Source organism: Pan troglodytes, chromosome 5 (assembly GCF_028858775.2).
Source record: "Pan troglodytes isolate AG18354 chromosome 5, NHGRI_mPanTro3-v2.0_pri, whole genome shotgun sequence".
NCBI classification, from domain to species: domain Eukaryota; kingdom Metazoa; phylum Chordata; class Mammalia; order Primates; family Hominidae; genus Pan; species Pan troglodytes.
In genome coordinates this window covers 35,372,269-35,390,414 of record NC_072403.2, presented here as the reverse complement: position 1 = coordinate 35,390,414, position 18,146 = coordinate 35,372,269, and the positions used below count along the sequence as shown (strand labels likewise).

Below are 18,146 nucleotides of genomic sequence, written 5' to 3'. Positions count from 1 at the left end.
CCAGAGCTATTGGTTTCTCTTAGTTCTCCCATATCTCTGGTTCAACCATTTTAATTTTCTTCTTTTTTCTCATGATTTTTTCCCATCACTGTAGATGTTCTAGTACATCTACAAAAAGTAATAATGCAATTTTACCCTTCTTATGTATATTGATATAATCCAGTAATCAATTTATTTGATAACTATTTATAGGGTCCCTTGCAGGTTTTATTGATTCTACAGGTAACTAATAATATAAAAGAGAAATAAACATGTTTTGACCTAATTGAGGTGCTAAATGTCATTTTCTTATACAATTGTCACTAATTTTTCTTGCTTTGATTTCTTTTTCATTTATTATACAAATCTTTCTTTGCATTTTTATCGTTGGTATCTATTATTTGATTTGTTTTTTCTGTGTTTTTATACATTTTCATAGATGTGATAAAAGCTGTGTGTCAAATAGAATGTTTTCAAGACATACCAACCATTATAACAAGCCCCAACTCCAACGGGTTTAAGTAATAAATTTACTTATTAATTTATATAACTAGAAGTTCAGGGTTTACATAAACTGGATTTCGTACTTAGTTTTCTTCTGACTCCTTTATATTTTATCATTTCATTTATTTATTAGATTTGGCTGAAAGTAATGGAAATGCCAATGGCTCAAAGAGAATGAAAATTTATCTCTCACTTAAATGTCTAAAGATTTGTAGTTCAGGGAAATATGGCTGCTCTGATCCAGAATTCCTCAGGAATCTGTTTTCTCTCAGCTCATCAGTCATCTACTCCCAGAGTGTAGCCCTGTTATGGCTGAAGATGATGCCATTAATGTTACAGGGAACAGAATGGAGTAGAATAATTTGGATTGCTATTTGTCCACTCTTAGTGTAACCTATGTAGTATTATTGCTAAAAATGTTTAATTGGAGTATAAGAAAACAGTCAGACAAATCCATATTGTGGCATATTCTATAGACAAGTGACACAAAGTCTTAAAAAATATCAATGTCTTTAAAGACAAAGCAAAGATGGGAGATGACATCGTTCCAGATTGAAGAAGACCAAAAGCCATGGCAATAAAATGTCATTCATGATTTTTGACTGGATCCTACATCATCAACAAAACAAAATAAAAACAACTATAAAAGAGATTTGGAACAAGTGGGAAAGTTGAATATGGGTTTTATATTATTGGTTCAATGTTAATTCCCTTGGGTGTAATAATAGTATTGTGGTTATGCTGGAGAATATTCTTGTCATTAGAAAGATGCAGAATGGCTGCATAGTATTCCATGGTGTGTATGTGCCACATTTTCTTAATCCAGTCTATCATTGTTGGACATTTGGGTTGGTTCCAAGTCTTTGCTATTGTGAATAGTGCCACAATAAACATACATGTGCATGTGTCTTTATAGCAGCATGATTTATAATCCTTTGGGTATATACCCAGTAATGGGATTGCTGGGTCAAATGGTATTTCTAGTTCTAGATCCCTGAGGAATCGCCACACTGACTTCCACAATGGTTGAACTAGTTTACAGTCCCACCAACAGCGTAAAAGTGTTCCTATTTCTCCACATCCTCTCCAGCACCTGTCGTTTCCTGACTTTTTAATGATCGGCATTCTAGCTGGTGTGAGATGGTATCTCATTGTGCTGGCGCTTTTCGAAAGCAGCCGCTGCGGCCGCCCAACGCCGAGAACGCTTCGCGAGCAGCGCCATCTTGAGCGAGGAAAGAGGAACCGAGAGAAGAGGATTGCGGGCCACTGGCCGACTGAATTCCGTATTTTATCTTTTCTTATTGCATTTTCAGAACTGAAGATACAGCTGACAGAGCACTGAACTAGGCCAGGGTTTTAATCCTGGCTCTATGACTAACCTATTCTATAACTTTGTACAATTCACTTCATTTTAATGAGACTCATATTTCTCATCTTTAAAATGCAGACACAGCTGATTCTTACTATTCACTGCAGTTGCATTCTATAAAGTTGCCTTGAACCCTGTAGGAGCAAATACTAAATAATTCCTTGCTTTAGGGGAGATGCAGGGTTAGATTCCTATGAGTTTTTGGTCACATTTTTGTCACCCGATCAATAAATAACCTTATTGTAAGTGTGTTTCTGTTTAAACACATCTTATATAATATATATCGTTGATCATTAACGTTGAACCCACAGCCAACAGCCCTATAACACATGCCTGAACAGAGCTTATCTAGCAAATGCATTTTCTCCGTAAGATCCATTGCAATCTTTTTGTGCTCAGGAGCATGGGACAGCACTTCAGCGCTACATTTGGGGCTATTTTGAATTATGAAATCACCAAAAAACAAACAAAAAATGTGAAAAATATGGCATTCAGCAAATCAGGAAATCATGAAAAGGACACTTGTTTACAGTATAATAGCTGGAACAAGAGGACAGAACGTTTCCTTGTTCAGCATCAGGTGGAGATGCATACAGTGTGTCTCAAACTTTTTGTCACTGTGTTCATGCACTTGTCCATGAACGACTGCGAAGGTGCTGTGAATATTGAGCTAGGGGTTAAAAATAGATGTTAGGGAGCAGGTGACTTTGCAAATACTGAATCCACAAATAATGAAGGTCAACTCTATTGCTAGTCATGTCTACTGGTGGAATCTTTGGAACTTTCTTTTCAACCGGACATTGTGTTAATATATTTTTAGAAGGCCAGGGATTATGAATCAAGTGACCATTTTTATTTTTTCATTCATGCATTCATGCATTGCTACTTATTCACTAATCATTTATGACACAGCTAAAATATTCTTGGGATACAAAGATGAATAGGATATACCATCTGCCCTGGATAATATTTACTTCTAATTCGTAGTCTAGTGAAGAAGAAATCTAAATGGTAAGACTATGTAAATCTCTAACAGAAACCACAAAGAGCTATAATTTGTTTTTGTAAAATCCTGCTGGGTTGAATACTATCTCTTTTGTATTAAAATATATTGTTAATCCTCAAGAAGTTTTCAAAGATAAGAGATCGAACAATATTTTGGGTTAGGTCCATGATGTACTGTTATTAAAGTTTCTATGGATTCAGATTGCCTTGGATGCCTAGGCTGGAGTCTAAGGAACAAATAATCAGAAAACATCACTGAGCTCGAGCTTATGAAATATTTTAGTAACATGGGAGACTCATGGAAATGTGTGGTTTCTTTTCCAACTGGAATTACTGATACAAAATAGGATATATATGTGACCAAAGCCAAACAACATAAATGGTTGTCAAACTTGAGCTTGAAGTTAGCCCCCCTGAAGCATCCCATAGTCACTTCTGAGAGTTTGCAAGATGCGTTCAAGAATGTCTCCTCTGGTCCTTCCTCTCTTGTGTCTTTTCTGTGCCTTCAAGCTGCTGCTCTGTGAGAGCTGACTGACTCTTTTTATTTTGTCATCCTTTGCAGTGGTTGACATTGCTTTCTCCACCCTGGCTGTGGAAACAGCAACCACTGTCCCCTGTACCTGCTTTTTCTAAGCAAGGCCACAGGCCCTCTTAGAATTCTCCTAGTACAACATATATCAAGTTGTAGCTTATAGAATAATTTACTGTAGTTCTAACTTAGTGGAAAGTAAATGTAGTGCAGAGAATTATATGCTGTTATACTGATCCACAGACACTTGAATTCCACTAGGTAATTTATGTGGCCAAGGGTATATTTCATTTCATTTGGAACTACTTATAATCTTTTCACATCTTGCAGTTTAGGCCAAATTGACCCCAGGACACAAAGGAAGGTAGAAATGTATTTTTCATGCTAATATAGCACCTACTTTTGGAGACTTCATTTATACCCCAGGATTAACTTCTCACCAGGGTGATTAACAATACAAACATCTACTCCCCACAGATCCTTGTGTTTATCCATGAGACTGTGGTCTGAACTGATGACCTTAAAAAGTCCATAAAATGTATTTTGACAAAAAGTTTGCTAAAATATCTCTAAAAATTAAGATTAGTCAGACTTTCCCATCTTAAACTTGAATTATCTCTGAAGCTGTGTTTCTCTATCAAACCAAGTTTAACAGTATACTGAAAGGATCTTTCACCACGATCAAGTGAGATTTAGCTCTGAGATGCAAGGATGGTTCAACACACAAATCAATAAATGTGATACATAACATTAACAGAATTAAGGATAAAACCATATGATCATATAAACAGAACATGAAATGGTGAAAGAAAAGTCTTTTTAATAAATGATGTTGGAAAAACTGAATATCCACATGCAGAAGAATGAAATTGGATCCTTATGACACTCAATATATGAGAATTAACTCAAAATGGATTAATGACTTAAACATATGACTGCAAACTGTAAAACTATTAGAAGAAAATATAGGAGAAAAGTTCCATGACATTGGTATGGGCAAGATTTCTTGTATATGATCCTCAAATCACAGACAGCAAAACCAAAAGTAAACAAATGGGATTGCATCAAATTAAAACATTTCTCCGCAGCAAAGGAAACAATAGAGTGAAAAGACAACCCACAGGTTGAGAGAAAATATTTGTAAATGATACATGTAAGTGGCTAAAATTCAAGCTATATAAGGAACTTAAACAAATCAATAACAAGGAAACAAATAACTCAATTTTAAAATGAGCTAAGCACCTGAATAGACATTTCTCAAAAGAAGATATACAAATGACAAACAGGTACAAGAAAAAATACTCAACATCACTAGTCATCAGGGAAATACAAATTAAATTCACAATAAGATATCACCTCACACTTGTTAGAATACCTACTACAGAAAAGATAAGAGATAAATGTTGATGAAAATGTGGAAAAGGAGAACTCGTACACTTTTGGTGGAAGCGTAAATTAGTACAGTCATTAAATACACTGTGGAGGTTTCTGAAAAATTCTGAAAAAATTAAAAATAGAACCGTTGTATGACCCAGCAATCCCTTGTCTGTGTATATATTCAAAGGAAATAAGAAGAGAGATCTACACTTTCATGTTCATTGTAGTATTATTCACAATAGCCAAGATGTGGAATAAACCTAAGCATCCATCAGCAGATGAATGGATAGAGAAAATATGGTATATATGCATAGTGGAATACTATTCAGCCTTAAAGAAGAAGGAAATTCTGTTGTTTGCAACAACATGGATGAATCTGGAGGACCTTATGTTAAGTGAAATAAGTTAGGCACAGAAAGACAAATACCTCATGGTCTCCCTTCTACATGAAATCTACAAAGTCAAACTCATAGAAACAGAGAATAGAGTGGTGGTTACCAGAGGCTGGAAGAAAGGGAGAAAATTGAGAAGATATTGGTCAAAGGTTACAAAAATTACAGTTAGACAAGAGAGATAATTCAAGAGATCTATTATATGAAAGGGTGACTATAATTAATGAATTGTATATGTGAAAATTGCTAAAAGAGTAGATCTGAGTGTTCTCATCACAAAAACATGATAAGTATGTGAGGTAATGGTTCATGTAAATTAGCTTGATTTTGTCATTCCATAATGTATACATATGTCAAAACATCATGTTATACATCATAAATATATACAATTTTAATTTGTCAATTAAAAATCATAATAATGTAGGCTAACTAAAAAATGCTACATTTTTCCAAAAGTTTTCTTTTCAAGACACATATACTTACCGTTTAGCATATGCTGCTGTTTGATGAAAAAAATAAACGATTAAGAGAACCCCTCCTGCTGCCAAGAAAAAATAGGGTGGCATTTACTGTGAACTACAGACAGTAGACAAAGTAGTTCAGAGAAAAAGTGTTCTCAGTTGGTCAGGGAGAAAGTGGAGCTGAAGTTAGGGTCTGAGTTTGATAAATGACACAGAAGTGCCTTCAACACACTCCTAGGGATGAGAAATAAATATATCAGCCTGATTTCTGTGGAAGCTTCAAAAAAGGGAGTAGTGGCAGACAAATTTGTTGGGCAGTAATTTGGTCAGGAAGGATATTGAAACGCTACATAACCATTTGAACGTCATTTTGTAACATCACGCCACCTTCCTTCTCCTTAAATCAGGCTCAGCATTGGCAAGATTTTGATGATCTATATAAAACACCCCTACTAAGGGTGGTACCTATTGAAACAATTGCCTGGGATGGTAAGAGGGCAATTTGGAGGCTGTAGATTGGAGAATGAAAGTTGACGGCAGGCTCCTGGGAGGACCACTGTTGGTAATGGGGAATTTAGGGATGTTGCAGAGAAATCAGAATTTTCTGGTGAGTTATGGAGACTAGGAATTGGGGCTTTAGATGTTGGGTGAAATGGAGAGCATTTGTCCCCAAGGGGATGGAAAGGTGGGCTCCATTTGGCTCTTTTGGTTTCTGCTCCGTTTATGGTCAAGCCAACAGTTCAGGAAACCACCTTTGAAAAAATACAATTTCCTTAGGGGCCTGCTATGTCTTGCTCATTTCAGGCTGCTCTCCAGTAAATCTGTAATTGGTTCTCAGGGGCCTCTCCCTTTGTGGCAATTGCCTGCCCTCCCATGTGATAGAGGGAAAGGACTGCGATGAAAGGACAGAATAGCCTGAGATCTAGAAAAGGGGATGGAGGGTGGAAGAGAAAATGGCTCAGGAGTGGAGGGTAACAAGGGTGACATTTGTAATCAATGTTCTACGTTACTTCAGGTTGAGCTCAAGCAGGGAGGGAGCTGAAGGTAGGAAATTCCAACATTCTGAAGTCTTCAGCAAATCTTAGCAGATCATCTCCTCCTCACAGTCCTGTCTTTAGAGAACAGGGTCGCTATTTCGGGTACATTTATTTTTGTATAATTCTTTACAGCTTAGTTCACAGATTCTTTAAAAAAGTTAAATGGCTGGTTTTTCTAGCTGTTTGTCCTGTAATCACTAGCAACTTTCAATTAACCCGGAGAGTCAAAAAGTCTTTTATTAAAAATCATTTCAAGAAGTCCCGCAGTATTTCTCTAGAATACCAGTGCTGCTCTTTTCTCCATTGGATGTTTTTAAAAGTTGATTTCTAATCCTTCTGGGTGCATACTGACTTATTTTTTTAATTCTCTCTTCTCTTTTGGAGATAGGGAACAGTAGACATTCATGCTCCCCAAGCTTCAGTTGATATGTTACAGAGTAGGAAGAAGCGAGACACCCTCATACTAATGTTTTCATGGTGGAAAGTTTTCCTCCTGCTATCCCATGGCTTGACAAAACTGGGATATGCTTAAAATTATACTGTTTTCTTTTAAAACCTTTTAAGTATATTTTAACGTTTTATTATGGAGTAATTACTGAAGAGACGAGGAGAATTAACAGATTAAAAAAATCAAACTGAATTAACTTTTTGGTTTTCTGCTTACAAACATGTTTGTTTAGCAGACATTTCAAAATATGAGAATAAATTTTTTTCTAATACCTAAAGATGAATTAAAATGTACAGTTTTGTATATATTTTTTAAAATATTTTTTCCTGGAATATTCTTTGAATTGCTAGTTTTAATTAAGGACTCTATGCTATCTCAGAGTCTGGGTTGAATGAGGGTTATGGTTTTTACTTAGAATTGAGTGTGTGACTGATTGTTCGTTAGACAACAAACAGGCATTTTGCACTATTCTCACTTCTCTACCAGTCAGTATGGTGAAATTCATGTTGATTTCAAACTCTTCCTGCAGTTTTTTGAGTTTTCCAATTCCAAATTCAGCTCTATTCCTTGGAGTTTTCAACTCTAAATTCATCAACTTCCTCTATTCCCTGATTCCCCTCTGTCTTTAAGGGAATAACAGCCTCTCATATATCCTACTGTTTCTGTGTTTTTCCCATTTCTTTTCTTTTCATATCTACTTTTACAGATTTAGGGGTACAAGTGCAGTTTTGTTATATGAATATATTGTGTAGCGATTGAGTCTGGGCTTTTAGTGTAACCATCACACAGATAGTGTGCATTATACCCATTAGGTAATTTCTCATCCCTCACCCCTTCCCACCTCACCTTTCCAAGTCTCCAATGTCTATTATTCTGAATTCTGTGTTCATGTGCACACATTATTTAGCTCCCACTTATAAATGAGAATATGCAATATTTGACTTTCTGTTTCTGAGATATTTCACTTAAAATAATAGCCTCCAGCTCCAATGATACTCTTGATTTCCAGGGGAGGTAGTGGTCATGAGCTATTTATTATTAGAGGTATTCTTGCCTGATTTACATGCTCACCTCTCTCCTGGCAGGAATCCTATAGAAAGACTCCAAGCCTCAGAATGAGTTTCGACCAGATAAAATAATCTAGAGTTAAAGATGGCCCACATAGGGAGTGCCAGATTCACTCACAAGGAAATGCAGATGGGATCAAAGGGTAAGAGAATAGCTTTAGAGACAGGAGTTGGAGGGCAACCTGTGGAATTTTGTAGCCTATGAAGAACAGAATTCTTCTCTGATCAATTCATATGGGTTTAGGTTAAGGAAGACATGGTGTTAAACATTAAGTATTCATTGAGATTTTATCTTTTTGTAAGACTTCAGTACAGTAGCAGTTATAAAAATTTAAATCCTGTGCTAAATGAACTTTTAGTCTTTTGGAAAAGAGAAAGTGCATACCATAAGATAATTAATGATGAACTCAAGGCAGCATGGATTTGCACATCAGGTATCAGATGAGTGGGGCCATCCCTTCTTTCACTCTTGTTACCTTGGATCTAGCTTCCATAATACTATTTAAATTTAGGTTGAAACATGCCACTGTACTGTTTAAAAGCCTTCAGCTGTGCCTTGCTGCCTATAGAATGAAGCTCTAGTTCCTTCTTGTGACAAGCAAGGGTCCCCAGACTCTGATCCTGGCCCCTTTCTCTCCCTGTCTTCCCCCATTCTTCACCCCAATCCTAATTCTCCTTCAGAATCGAGGGGATTGTTTGAGCTACCCTTGGCTACTTACCCCCTGCTACCTATTTCTCCTCCTCACATCCAATGTTGTTTCTTGCCTCAGTGTGTACTCATGGTTTTCCTTTTACCTAAAATGCCCTCACCTCCATTCTTTCCATTTTCCACTGCAATCACTCATCAGTTCAGCATCACTTCCTCCTAGTACTATTTCTTTCAGGTTGAATTCATTAACTGTCTTTTGGCGTATTGCAATTTTCTGTTGATATGTCCATCTGTCACACAAGAGTGTAAGCTCCTTAAGAGTATGGACCAGTTTTGTTTGGCCCACTATCCTCAGAAACAGATGTAATATCTTCTATACACCAGATCCTTAGTACATGATTGGGAGAGAAATAAAGGGCTCTATTAGTCAAGGGGGATTCTTGGTAGAGATAAGTTCTTAAGCTGGGTCTTTGAGGATTTAACGTTAGCAATGAGCAGAGGTATGGAAAATGGGATTCCATTCAAAAGGCAGATTTGGTCTTAGGCAAAACTACAAAACAGTGTGCCGTGAAGGCTCCCAGCACCGTGGTCCCTGAGGCATCCAGTTTTTCACCTCTTAGGAAACTGATGTTCTAGACTGTTTGTATTAAAGATAACTTACATTTTTTGTGATAATAAATATAATATATGTTTATTAATCCCATATTCTAGAAAGTAACACTGTTAATATTATGTATTTATATTTATTTATATGATATCTGCTTTTTTTCTCTACCTTTCTCAACTGTTTCTAATCATTCCATGTATTCTCTGTCATTGTCTTCAGTTAATAAACACACATTGCTTTGAATAGCATATGAAAACCTTCCAGCAGGTATGGCAGAGCCATTTTCAGATATTTAGAAGTGTCATGCTCAATTACAACTCTGCTTTTGCATATGCTTTCCTGCCAGGGGTGCCCTGCCTGGTCTGGTTTCCTGTCTTTTGCCTGGCCAACTCTTTTTTTTTTTTTTTTTTTTTTTGAGATGGAGTTTCGTTCTATTGCCCAGGCTGGGGTGCAGTGGCGCGATATCGGCTTACTGCAAGCTCCGCCTCCTGAGTTCACGCCATTCTCTTGCCTCGGCATCCCGAGTAGCTGGGACTACAGGCGCCCGCCACCACGCCCGGCTAATTTTTTTTTTATTTTTAGTGGAGACGGAGTTTCACTGTGTTAGTCAGAATGGTCTCGATCTCCTGACCTCGTGATCTACCTGCCTCAGCCTCCCAAAGTGCTGGGATTACAGGCGTGAGCCACTGCGCCCGGCCGCCTGGCCAACTCTTAATAGGCCCTCAAAACTTAGCCTACTTGCTTCTATCTTCAGAAAGCCTTCCCCAACCTTGATCCCACACCTTCTGCCCCACAACCCTAGGCTGGGTTTGGTCCTTCTCTGCTCCCATGGCACCTACTTCCTTCCCTATTACTATTTACCATATTTTCACTACCAACTCCTGAATGACTTGATGAAACTACTATTTAAGGAAGGCAAAAAGTGAAGAACATATAAGAATTATCCAAGGAACAGTTGGTAAGATATCACTGATTAGGAGATGGGGAATGAAAGGGGCGGTTGAGATAATGAGAAGAATGAGATAGTGACCATGGGAATTAGACAGAATTCTCAAACCACTCATAGAGGAATTGGTTGTGACTGAGGAAGACAGAAGAGTTTGCGGTTGTGGGCCATGTCTATATATTCACACATTTGGAGAATATTACACTGATGCACAAGAAGGAGGCTACGGCTGACTACACAGATAAGAATGATAGAGTTGATTATGCGATAGAAGTAGTAGATTGAATTAATGGGGTAAAGGTCTTTGAAAGACTAAAATTATGAATTTGGATAAACTCTTTTGAGCCTTAAAGAATATGCACAATTAAGGAAGGCAGGGAAGGATGAGAGTTGGGGAAGGAATGACAACCAAGAAGGGGGATAGTTGAAGACTTGCATGAGCGATTCTTGTTTTAGAGACTCATTTTTGTCCTTTTTGTTTTGTTTTGTTTTAGCTCTAATAACCTTAGGCTTGGTATAGAAGATACAGAGACATGCTAAAATTTCTCCCCCAATTATTGCCAAGCAGAAACTTGTACGATCGACATGGAAATTGTCTCCATAGGAAACAAAACTATTACTGAATTTGTCCTCCTTGGCTTCTATGACATCCCTGAGCTGCATTTTTTGTTCTTTATTGTATTCACTGCTGTCTATGTCTTCATCATCATAGGGAATATGCTGATTATTGTAGCAGTGGTTAGCTCCCAGAGGCTCCACAAACCAATGTATATTTTCTTGGCGAATCTGTCCTTCCTGGATATTCTCTACACCTCCGCAGTGATGCCAAAAATGCTGGAGGGCTTCCTGCAAGAAGCAACCATCTCTGTGGCTTGTTGCTTGCTCCAGTTCTTTATCTTTGGCTCTCTAGCCACAGCTGAATGCTTACTGCTGGCTGTCATGGCATATGATCGCTACCTGGCAATTTGCTACCCACTCTACTACCCACTCCTGATGGGGCCCAGTCGGTGCATGGGGCTGGTGGTCACAACCTGGCTCTCTGGATTTATGGTAGATGGACTGGTTGTGGCCCTGGTGGCCCAGCTGAGGTTCTGTGGCCCCAATCACATTGACCAGTTTTACTGTGACTTTATGCTTTTCGTGGGCCTGGCTTGCTCGGATCCCAGAGTGGCTCAGGTGACAACTCTCGTTCTGTCTGTGTTCTGCCTCACTATTCCTTTTGGTCTGATTCTGACATCTTATGCCAGAATTGTGGTGGCAGTGCTGAGAGTTCCTGCTGGGGCAAGCAGGAGAAGGGCTTTCTCCACATGCTCCTCCCACCTAGCTGTAGTGACCACATTCTATGGAACGCTCATGATCTTATATGTTGCACCCTCTGCTGTCCATTCCCAGCTCCTCTCAAAGGTCTTCTCCCTGCTCTACACTGTGGTCACCCCTCTCTTCAATCCTGTGATCTATACCCTGAGGAACAAGGAGGTGCATCAGGTACTTCGGAAGATTCTCTATATCAAACAAACTGAAACACTTGATTGAAGGAGAGTAATGAAGATGTTATTTTGGACTTCGGGCACCTCCATTGGGAATTCTTCTAGGATGGGTTGGAGAGGAGTAACTTTGTCTTATTCGACCATTCTCTTTGAACCCTTCTGCAGTTATACTAAAAATGAAAATGATAGGGCAACAATTTTTTAAACTTTTATTTTAAGTTCAGGGGTACATGTGCAGGTTTGTTACATAGGTAAACTTGTGTTATGGGGGTTTGCTCTACAGATTATTTCATCACCCAGGTATTAAGCCTAGTACTCGTTAGTCATTTTTCCTGATCTTCTCCCTCCTCCCACCCTCCACCCTCAAGTAGGACCCAGTGTGTGTTCTTCCCCTCTGTGCATCCATATGTGTTCATAATTTAGCTCCCACTTATGAATGAGGACATACAGTATTTGATTTTCTCTTCCTGTGTTAGTTTGCGAAGGATAGTAGCCTCCAATTCCATACATGTTAAATAATCAAAATTATTTAAAGTTTGATTAGTTCTTTATTAAATATGCCATAAATATTTAAAAATAAACAAAAGAGCAATACCAAAATAAACCTAGAAATATTGTTTTTTATATTATTGTTGTACGACATTTTAAAATTTCTTTCTATGTATATTTATATTTATACATACAAGTTGGATCATGGAGTTTGTAGTCTGGTTTTCCACTGAACACTGTGTCACGAACAACTTTTTCTATTAACAAGCATCTATTTCTTTATTCTTCTGGGCTTCATCATATGGCTAAACATGATTTGTTATTCTATTTTGGGAATTTTTAGTTGTATTCCATTCTTTTACTGTACATTGTTTACATCTGGATTTTCCTGTAATAAGCTTTTAGCACCTAAATTGCAAGATCTAAGGATATGTGTTTCTAAAAATCTAGAGCTGAATTCCTTTTGCTTTTAAACTTCTTTTCTTGTAGAACATTTCAAACATACACAAAAGAGAAGAGCCCAGAGAACCCCCATGTACTCCATGTAGCCACCATCCAGCTCCAACATCAACATTTTGCTAATCTTATTTTAATTAGCTACAGCTCCTTGTTTGTTTGTTTTCATGGAATATTTTAGGGCAAGTTCCAGATGTTGTGTAACTATTATGTTGTGTAAGTTGTGTATGTACATATTCCACATGTAAGTATTTAGTATGATCTGTGACTGATAAAGACATTTTAAAAAACCATGCCCACCATACCATTATGATACTTAGCACAATTATCAGTATTTCCTTTATATCATCTAATACACAAGCCATGTTCAAATTTCTCCATTGATCTTTGAGTAATTTCTTAAAATTAGGCTCTAAACAAGGTTCACACAATGCATTTTGTTATTGTCTTTCCAGTCCCTTTATAACATAGCAGACCCCACTTTTTTGTCATTCCGTTGACTTAAGTTGCTATGTTATTTTTATTGCATCATATCCTGAGACACATTATATTTGGTTGTCCCACTCTTAGAGATGCTATTTACATTATTGACCAGTGAGTTGAGGTGGTATCTGTCAGATCTATCCATTATTCAGTTTCTAATTAACACTTTCCCTAATACTTTAATCATCCATCGAGGAAAGGTGATGATTAACTTTTATTCCAAATGCTTTTATGTTCCTTTTTCAATTCCAAAATTCACCATTTTAATAAATGGCTCTCTAGTACATTATATATCAGAGTCAGCCAGGAATCACATTTAGCTATTAGAAACTGTCAATACAAAGTTTTAAAAGTAAAAATTGTCTTGTAAGTAAAAGTTAATTTTTCTCTCAAGTAAAAGAAGTCCGGAGGTAAGTAGTACAGAGAGGATGTGGTTGATTCCCAGGGTTATATAGACCAGAGCTTCGTTTACTTAGTGTATATGTCATGAGAACAGCGTGGGGGAAACTTCCCCCATGATGAAATCACTTCCCTCCAGGTCCCTCCCTTGACATGGGAGATTACAATTGAGATGAGATTTGGGTGGGGACAAAAAACCAAACCATATCAAGCTCTATTCTGTGTGTCTGTGTGCATATGTAACTAAAATTAGGAGTGAGCAATTGAGAGAAGTGAATTTTCTTGGTTTCGTTTTAGTTGCAAACAACATAATCTACCTTGGCTAATTTAAGCTGCTGTTTTTTCTTATATAATATTTGATAGCTCACACACTATCCTGTAGGTAAAGAGAGTCAGACTCTGAATTATTCTGCCAGGAATGAGATGAGGAAACACAGAGGGCCTCTTGTTGGCATAAATATCACTGCCATCATTACTCAACCTTAGGGTACTTCTAGATCCATCACTGATGCTCCAGAAGGACCAGATTCGTCTGTTCCATGCAGAGAAGACTGAGTTCCACATGCATAGTCTTGCTGATTGGTAGGACCTAATTTCCATGGTTGTTACCAGCTGTTAAGGAATCTAGGAAATGATCACAATGTAGTGGGGGTGTTCACAGATGTAAAAGCACTATAATGAATGTCTACTCTTGGCACAGTGCGAAAGGATAATGTCAGGTAGTAATTTTTATTTCTTTTGACATTTTAAAATACAAACATTTCAAGCATATACAAAATACAAAAATTTCCTTTGCCCACTTTTTAATGGGGTTATTTATTTGTTTTTCTGGTTGAGTTGTTTAAGTTCCTTGTAAGTTCTGGATACCAGTCCCCTATTAGGTGCATAGTTTGCAAGTATGTTTTCCCATTCTGTAGGTTGTTTGTTTACTCTGTTGATTATTCCCTTCACTGTGCAGAAGCCTTTTAGTTTAATTAAGTTCTGTTTGTCTATTTTTATTTTTATTGCATTTGCTTTTGAGGTCTTAGTCACAAATCCTTTGCCTAGGCCAATGTCCAGAAGAGTTTTTCCTAGGTTTTCTTCTAAAATTTTTATAGTTTCAGGTCTTACATTTAAAAGAAGACATAAAATCAGCCTACAAAACCTACAAACCTATAAAAAAAGCTCAACATTGCTAGTCATCAGAGAAGTGCAAATTAAAACCACACTGAGATATCATCTCATAACAGTAATAATAACTATTATGAAAAAGTCAAAAACAAGAGATGTTGGTGAGAATGCAGAGGAAAGGGAATGCTTATATACTGTTGATGAGAATGTAAATTAGCACAACCTTTATGGAAAACAGTATGAAGATTTCTCAAAGAGCTAAAATTAGAACTACTGTTTGATTCAGCAATCCCAATACTAGATATCTACCCAAAGGAAAATAAATCATGGTACAAAAAAGACACCTGCATGTGTATGTTAATTGCAGCACTTTTCACAAGAGCAAAGTTATGAAACCATCCTAAGCATATGAAAGCATACACACACACACACACACACGTACATAAGCATACAGAATTAGACATTTTTTCTTTTATTTTACTTTCACTTATTTCTTCTTCAATGCTCTTCTGTTCTTAAAGGTGGATCCAAATGTCTCACTTGTATAATTGTATTACTCTCTAAAAAATTTATTTTATCACTTTTTACCAGGCAAGTCTATTGGCAATAAATTCCCTCAATTTTTGTTCCTCTGAGAAGGTTTATTTCTCATTCACTTTTGAAGGATAATTTCACGTAGTGCAGAATTCTAGATTGGTTTTTCTTCTATCAAAAATTTTAAATATTTCACTCTATTTTCTTCTAACTTTTGTGGCTTCTGAGAACTCAGATGTCATCTTTTCTTCCCTAAAGGTATGGTATTTTTTATCCTCTGGCTTCTTCATAATTAAAAAAAAATCTTTGACTTTCTGATTTTTGTTGAATTTTCCATAGTTTAAAAATGATATTCCTAGCCATAGTTTTTCTGGCATTTATGCTTCTTGGTATTCCTTGAGCCTCCTAGATTTGAAGTTTGGTGTCTCATATTAATTTGGGGAAATTTTAATTTATTGCTTCAAATATTTCTTCTGTTCCTATCTACTTTTCTACTCCTTCTGATATTCCCATTGTATGTATTACATATTTTGGAGTTTTTCCAGAATCCTTGAATATTCTTCTCTGCTTTAATAAGTCTTTGTTTTCTTTGCTTTTCAGTTTTTAAAGTTCCTATTGATATATTCCCATGCTTAGAGGGTTTGGTGGTCGTTTTCTTCCTCTTAGCTTTATTAAGGTATGACTGACACATGAAATTGTATATATTTATGATGTTTACTGTGATGTTTTGAGATATGTATACATTGTGAAACGATTACCACAATTAAGCCAATTAACACATTCATCACCTCACATAGTTACAACCTTTTGTATGTGTGTGGTGAGAACATTTATGATCTTCTAGTTTAGAAAATTTCAAGTATATAATACAGTATTGTTAACTATAATCACCATGCTACATGCACATTATATAGGTCACATTTTTAAATCCACTTCTCTGTTTTGATGGACCTTTGGGCTAATTCTATATCTTGGCTATTGAGAATCATGCTGCAATGAACACAAGAGTGCAGATATGTCTTTGAAATACTCATTTTTTAAATTTTTCCATAGGTTATTGGGGTACAGGTAGTATTTGGTTACATGAGTAAGTTCTTCAGTGGTGATTTGTGAGATTTTGGTGCACTCATCACCCAAGCAGTATACACTGCACCGTATTTGTAGTCTTTTATCCTTCACCCCCCCTCCCACTCTACACCCCAAGTCCCCTAAGTCCACTGTATCATTCTTATGTATTTGCATCCTTATAGCTTAGCTCCCACATACCAGTGAGAACATACAATGTTTGGTTTTGAAATACTGATTTTATTTCCTTTAGACATACCCAGAAGTGGGATTACTGAATCATATGGTATTTCTACCTTTATGTTTTTTGAGGAATCTCTATATGTTCTCCATAATGGTTGTACAAATGTAAATTCCCAAAAACAATGTACAAAGGTTCTCTTTTTATATTCTCATTAATACTTGTTATCTTTTGTCTTTTTGATAAAAGCCATTCTAACAGATGTGAAGTGATATCTCGTGGTTGTAGTTTGTATTTCCTTTGATTTAATGATGTTGAACATTAAAAAATACACTTGGCCATTTGTGTGGAAATATCTAGTTCATTGAAAAAAATGTCTATTTAGATTCTTTCCTCATTTTTAAACTAGGCTATTTGTTTTCTTGCTATTGAGTTTTTAAAAAATGTATATTTTGGATATTAACTCTTTATGAAATATTGTTTTCCCATTTCATAGGTTGTCTCTTCATTCTGTTGATGTTTCCTTTTGTTAAATAGGAACTATTTAGTTTGGTAGAATCCTATTTATTTTTGATTTTGTTTTCTGTGCTTTACGTATGATATTTTAAAAATATCATTGCCCAGACCACCATTGAGAAGTTTTTCCCTGTTTTATTCTAGTAGTTTTACAGTTTCAGGTCTTACCTTTCAGTTTTTAATCCAATTAAATTGATTTTTGCATATTGTTTGAGACAATGGTTTAATTTCATTCTTCTTTTGGTGGATATTAAGTTTTTCCAACACAATTTATTGGAGAAACTATTCTTTTCCCATTGTATGTTCTTGGCAGCTTTGCCAAAGACCAACTGACCATAAGTACATAGATTTATTTCCGGGCTCTCTATTGTGTTCCATTGCTCTATGTATCTGTTTTTATGCCAGTATCATACTGTTTTGATTACTATAGCTTTGTAGTATATTTTGAGTTCAGATAGTTGTGCCTCCAGCTTTGTTCTTTTTGCTCAAGATAGCCTTGGCTATTTGGAGTCTTTTGTGGTTCCATAAGAATTTTAGTACTTTTGCTATTTCTGTAAAAAATTCCATTAGAATATTGATAGGGATTGTAAAGAATCTATAGTTTGCTTAGGAAAGTATGAGCATTTTGACAATATGAATTCTTCCAATCCATGAATAAAGAATATCTTTCCATTTATTTGTATCTTCTTCAATTTCTGTCATCCATGCCTTATAGTTTTCAAGGTACAGATGTTTCACCTTCTTGGTTAGATTTATCCCTAAGTATTTTATTTACCTTTGATATTATTGTAAATAGAATTGTTTTCTTGATTTCCTATTCAGATAGATCATTGTTGAAAAATGCAACTGGCTTTTGTAAGTTAATTTTGTATCCTGTGAACTTAACTAAATTTATTAGTCCTCACAGTTTTTGGTATAGTCTTTAGGGTTTTCTAGATGTAAGATCATGTCATCTGCAAACAGAAAATTTTACTTTTTCCTTTTTAGTTTGGATGCGTTTTATTTATTTCTTTTGTGTAATTGCTATAGCTAGGAATGTCAGAATTATATTGAAGA

General features: G+C 36.3%; 1 protein-coding gene across 5 annotated transcripts in view; it reads left to right on the top strand.

Moving 5' to 3' along the window:
* The window catches only part of OR11A1 (olfactory receptor family 11 subfamily A member 1), a 52,128-nt gene that overhangs the window by 19,799 nt on the left and 14,183 nt on the right, over positions 1 to 18,146 (top strand). Inside the window, exons 2-5 of one of the 5 annotated variants that reach the window (XM_009450774.3) lie at positions 6,632 to 6,755; positions 8,187 to 8,311; positions 9,644 to 9,691; positions 10,865 to 13,102. The exons of 2 other annotated variants lie outside the window; for them this stretch is intronic. In XM_009450774.3, the coding sequence (XP_009449049.1) occupies positions 10,956 to 11,903 (948 nt within the window). In that variant the 5' untranslated portion in view covers positions 6,632 to 6,755; positions 8,187 to 8,311; positions 9,644 to 9,691; positions 10,865 to 10,955 and the 3' untranslated portion in view covers positions 11,904 to 13,102. Of the gene's footprint in view, positions 1 to 6,546; positions 6,756 to 8,186; positions 8,312 to 9,643; positions 9,692 to 10,129; positions 10,383 to 10,864; positions 13,103 to 18,146 lie in introns of those variants that run through there. 2 more of the 5 variants (XM_054685680.1, XM_527319.5) reach the window with 2 other exon arrangements.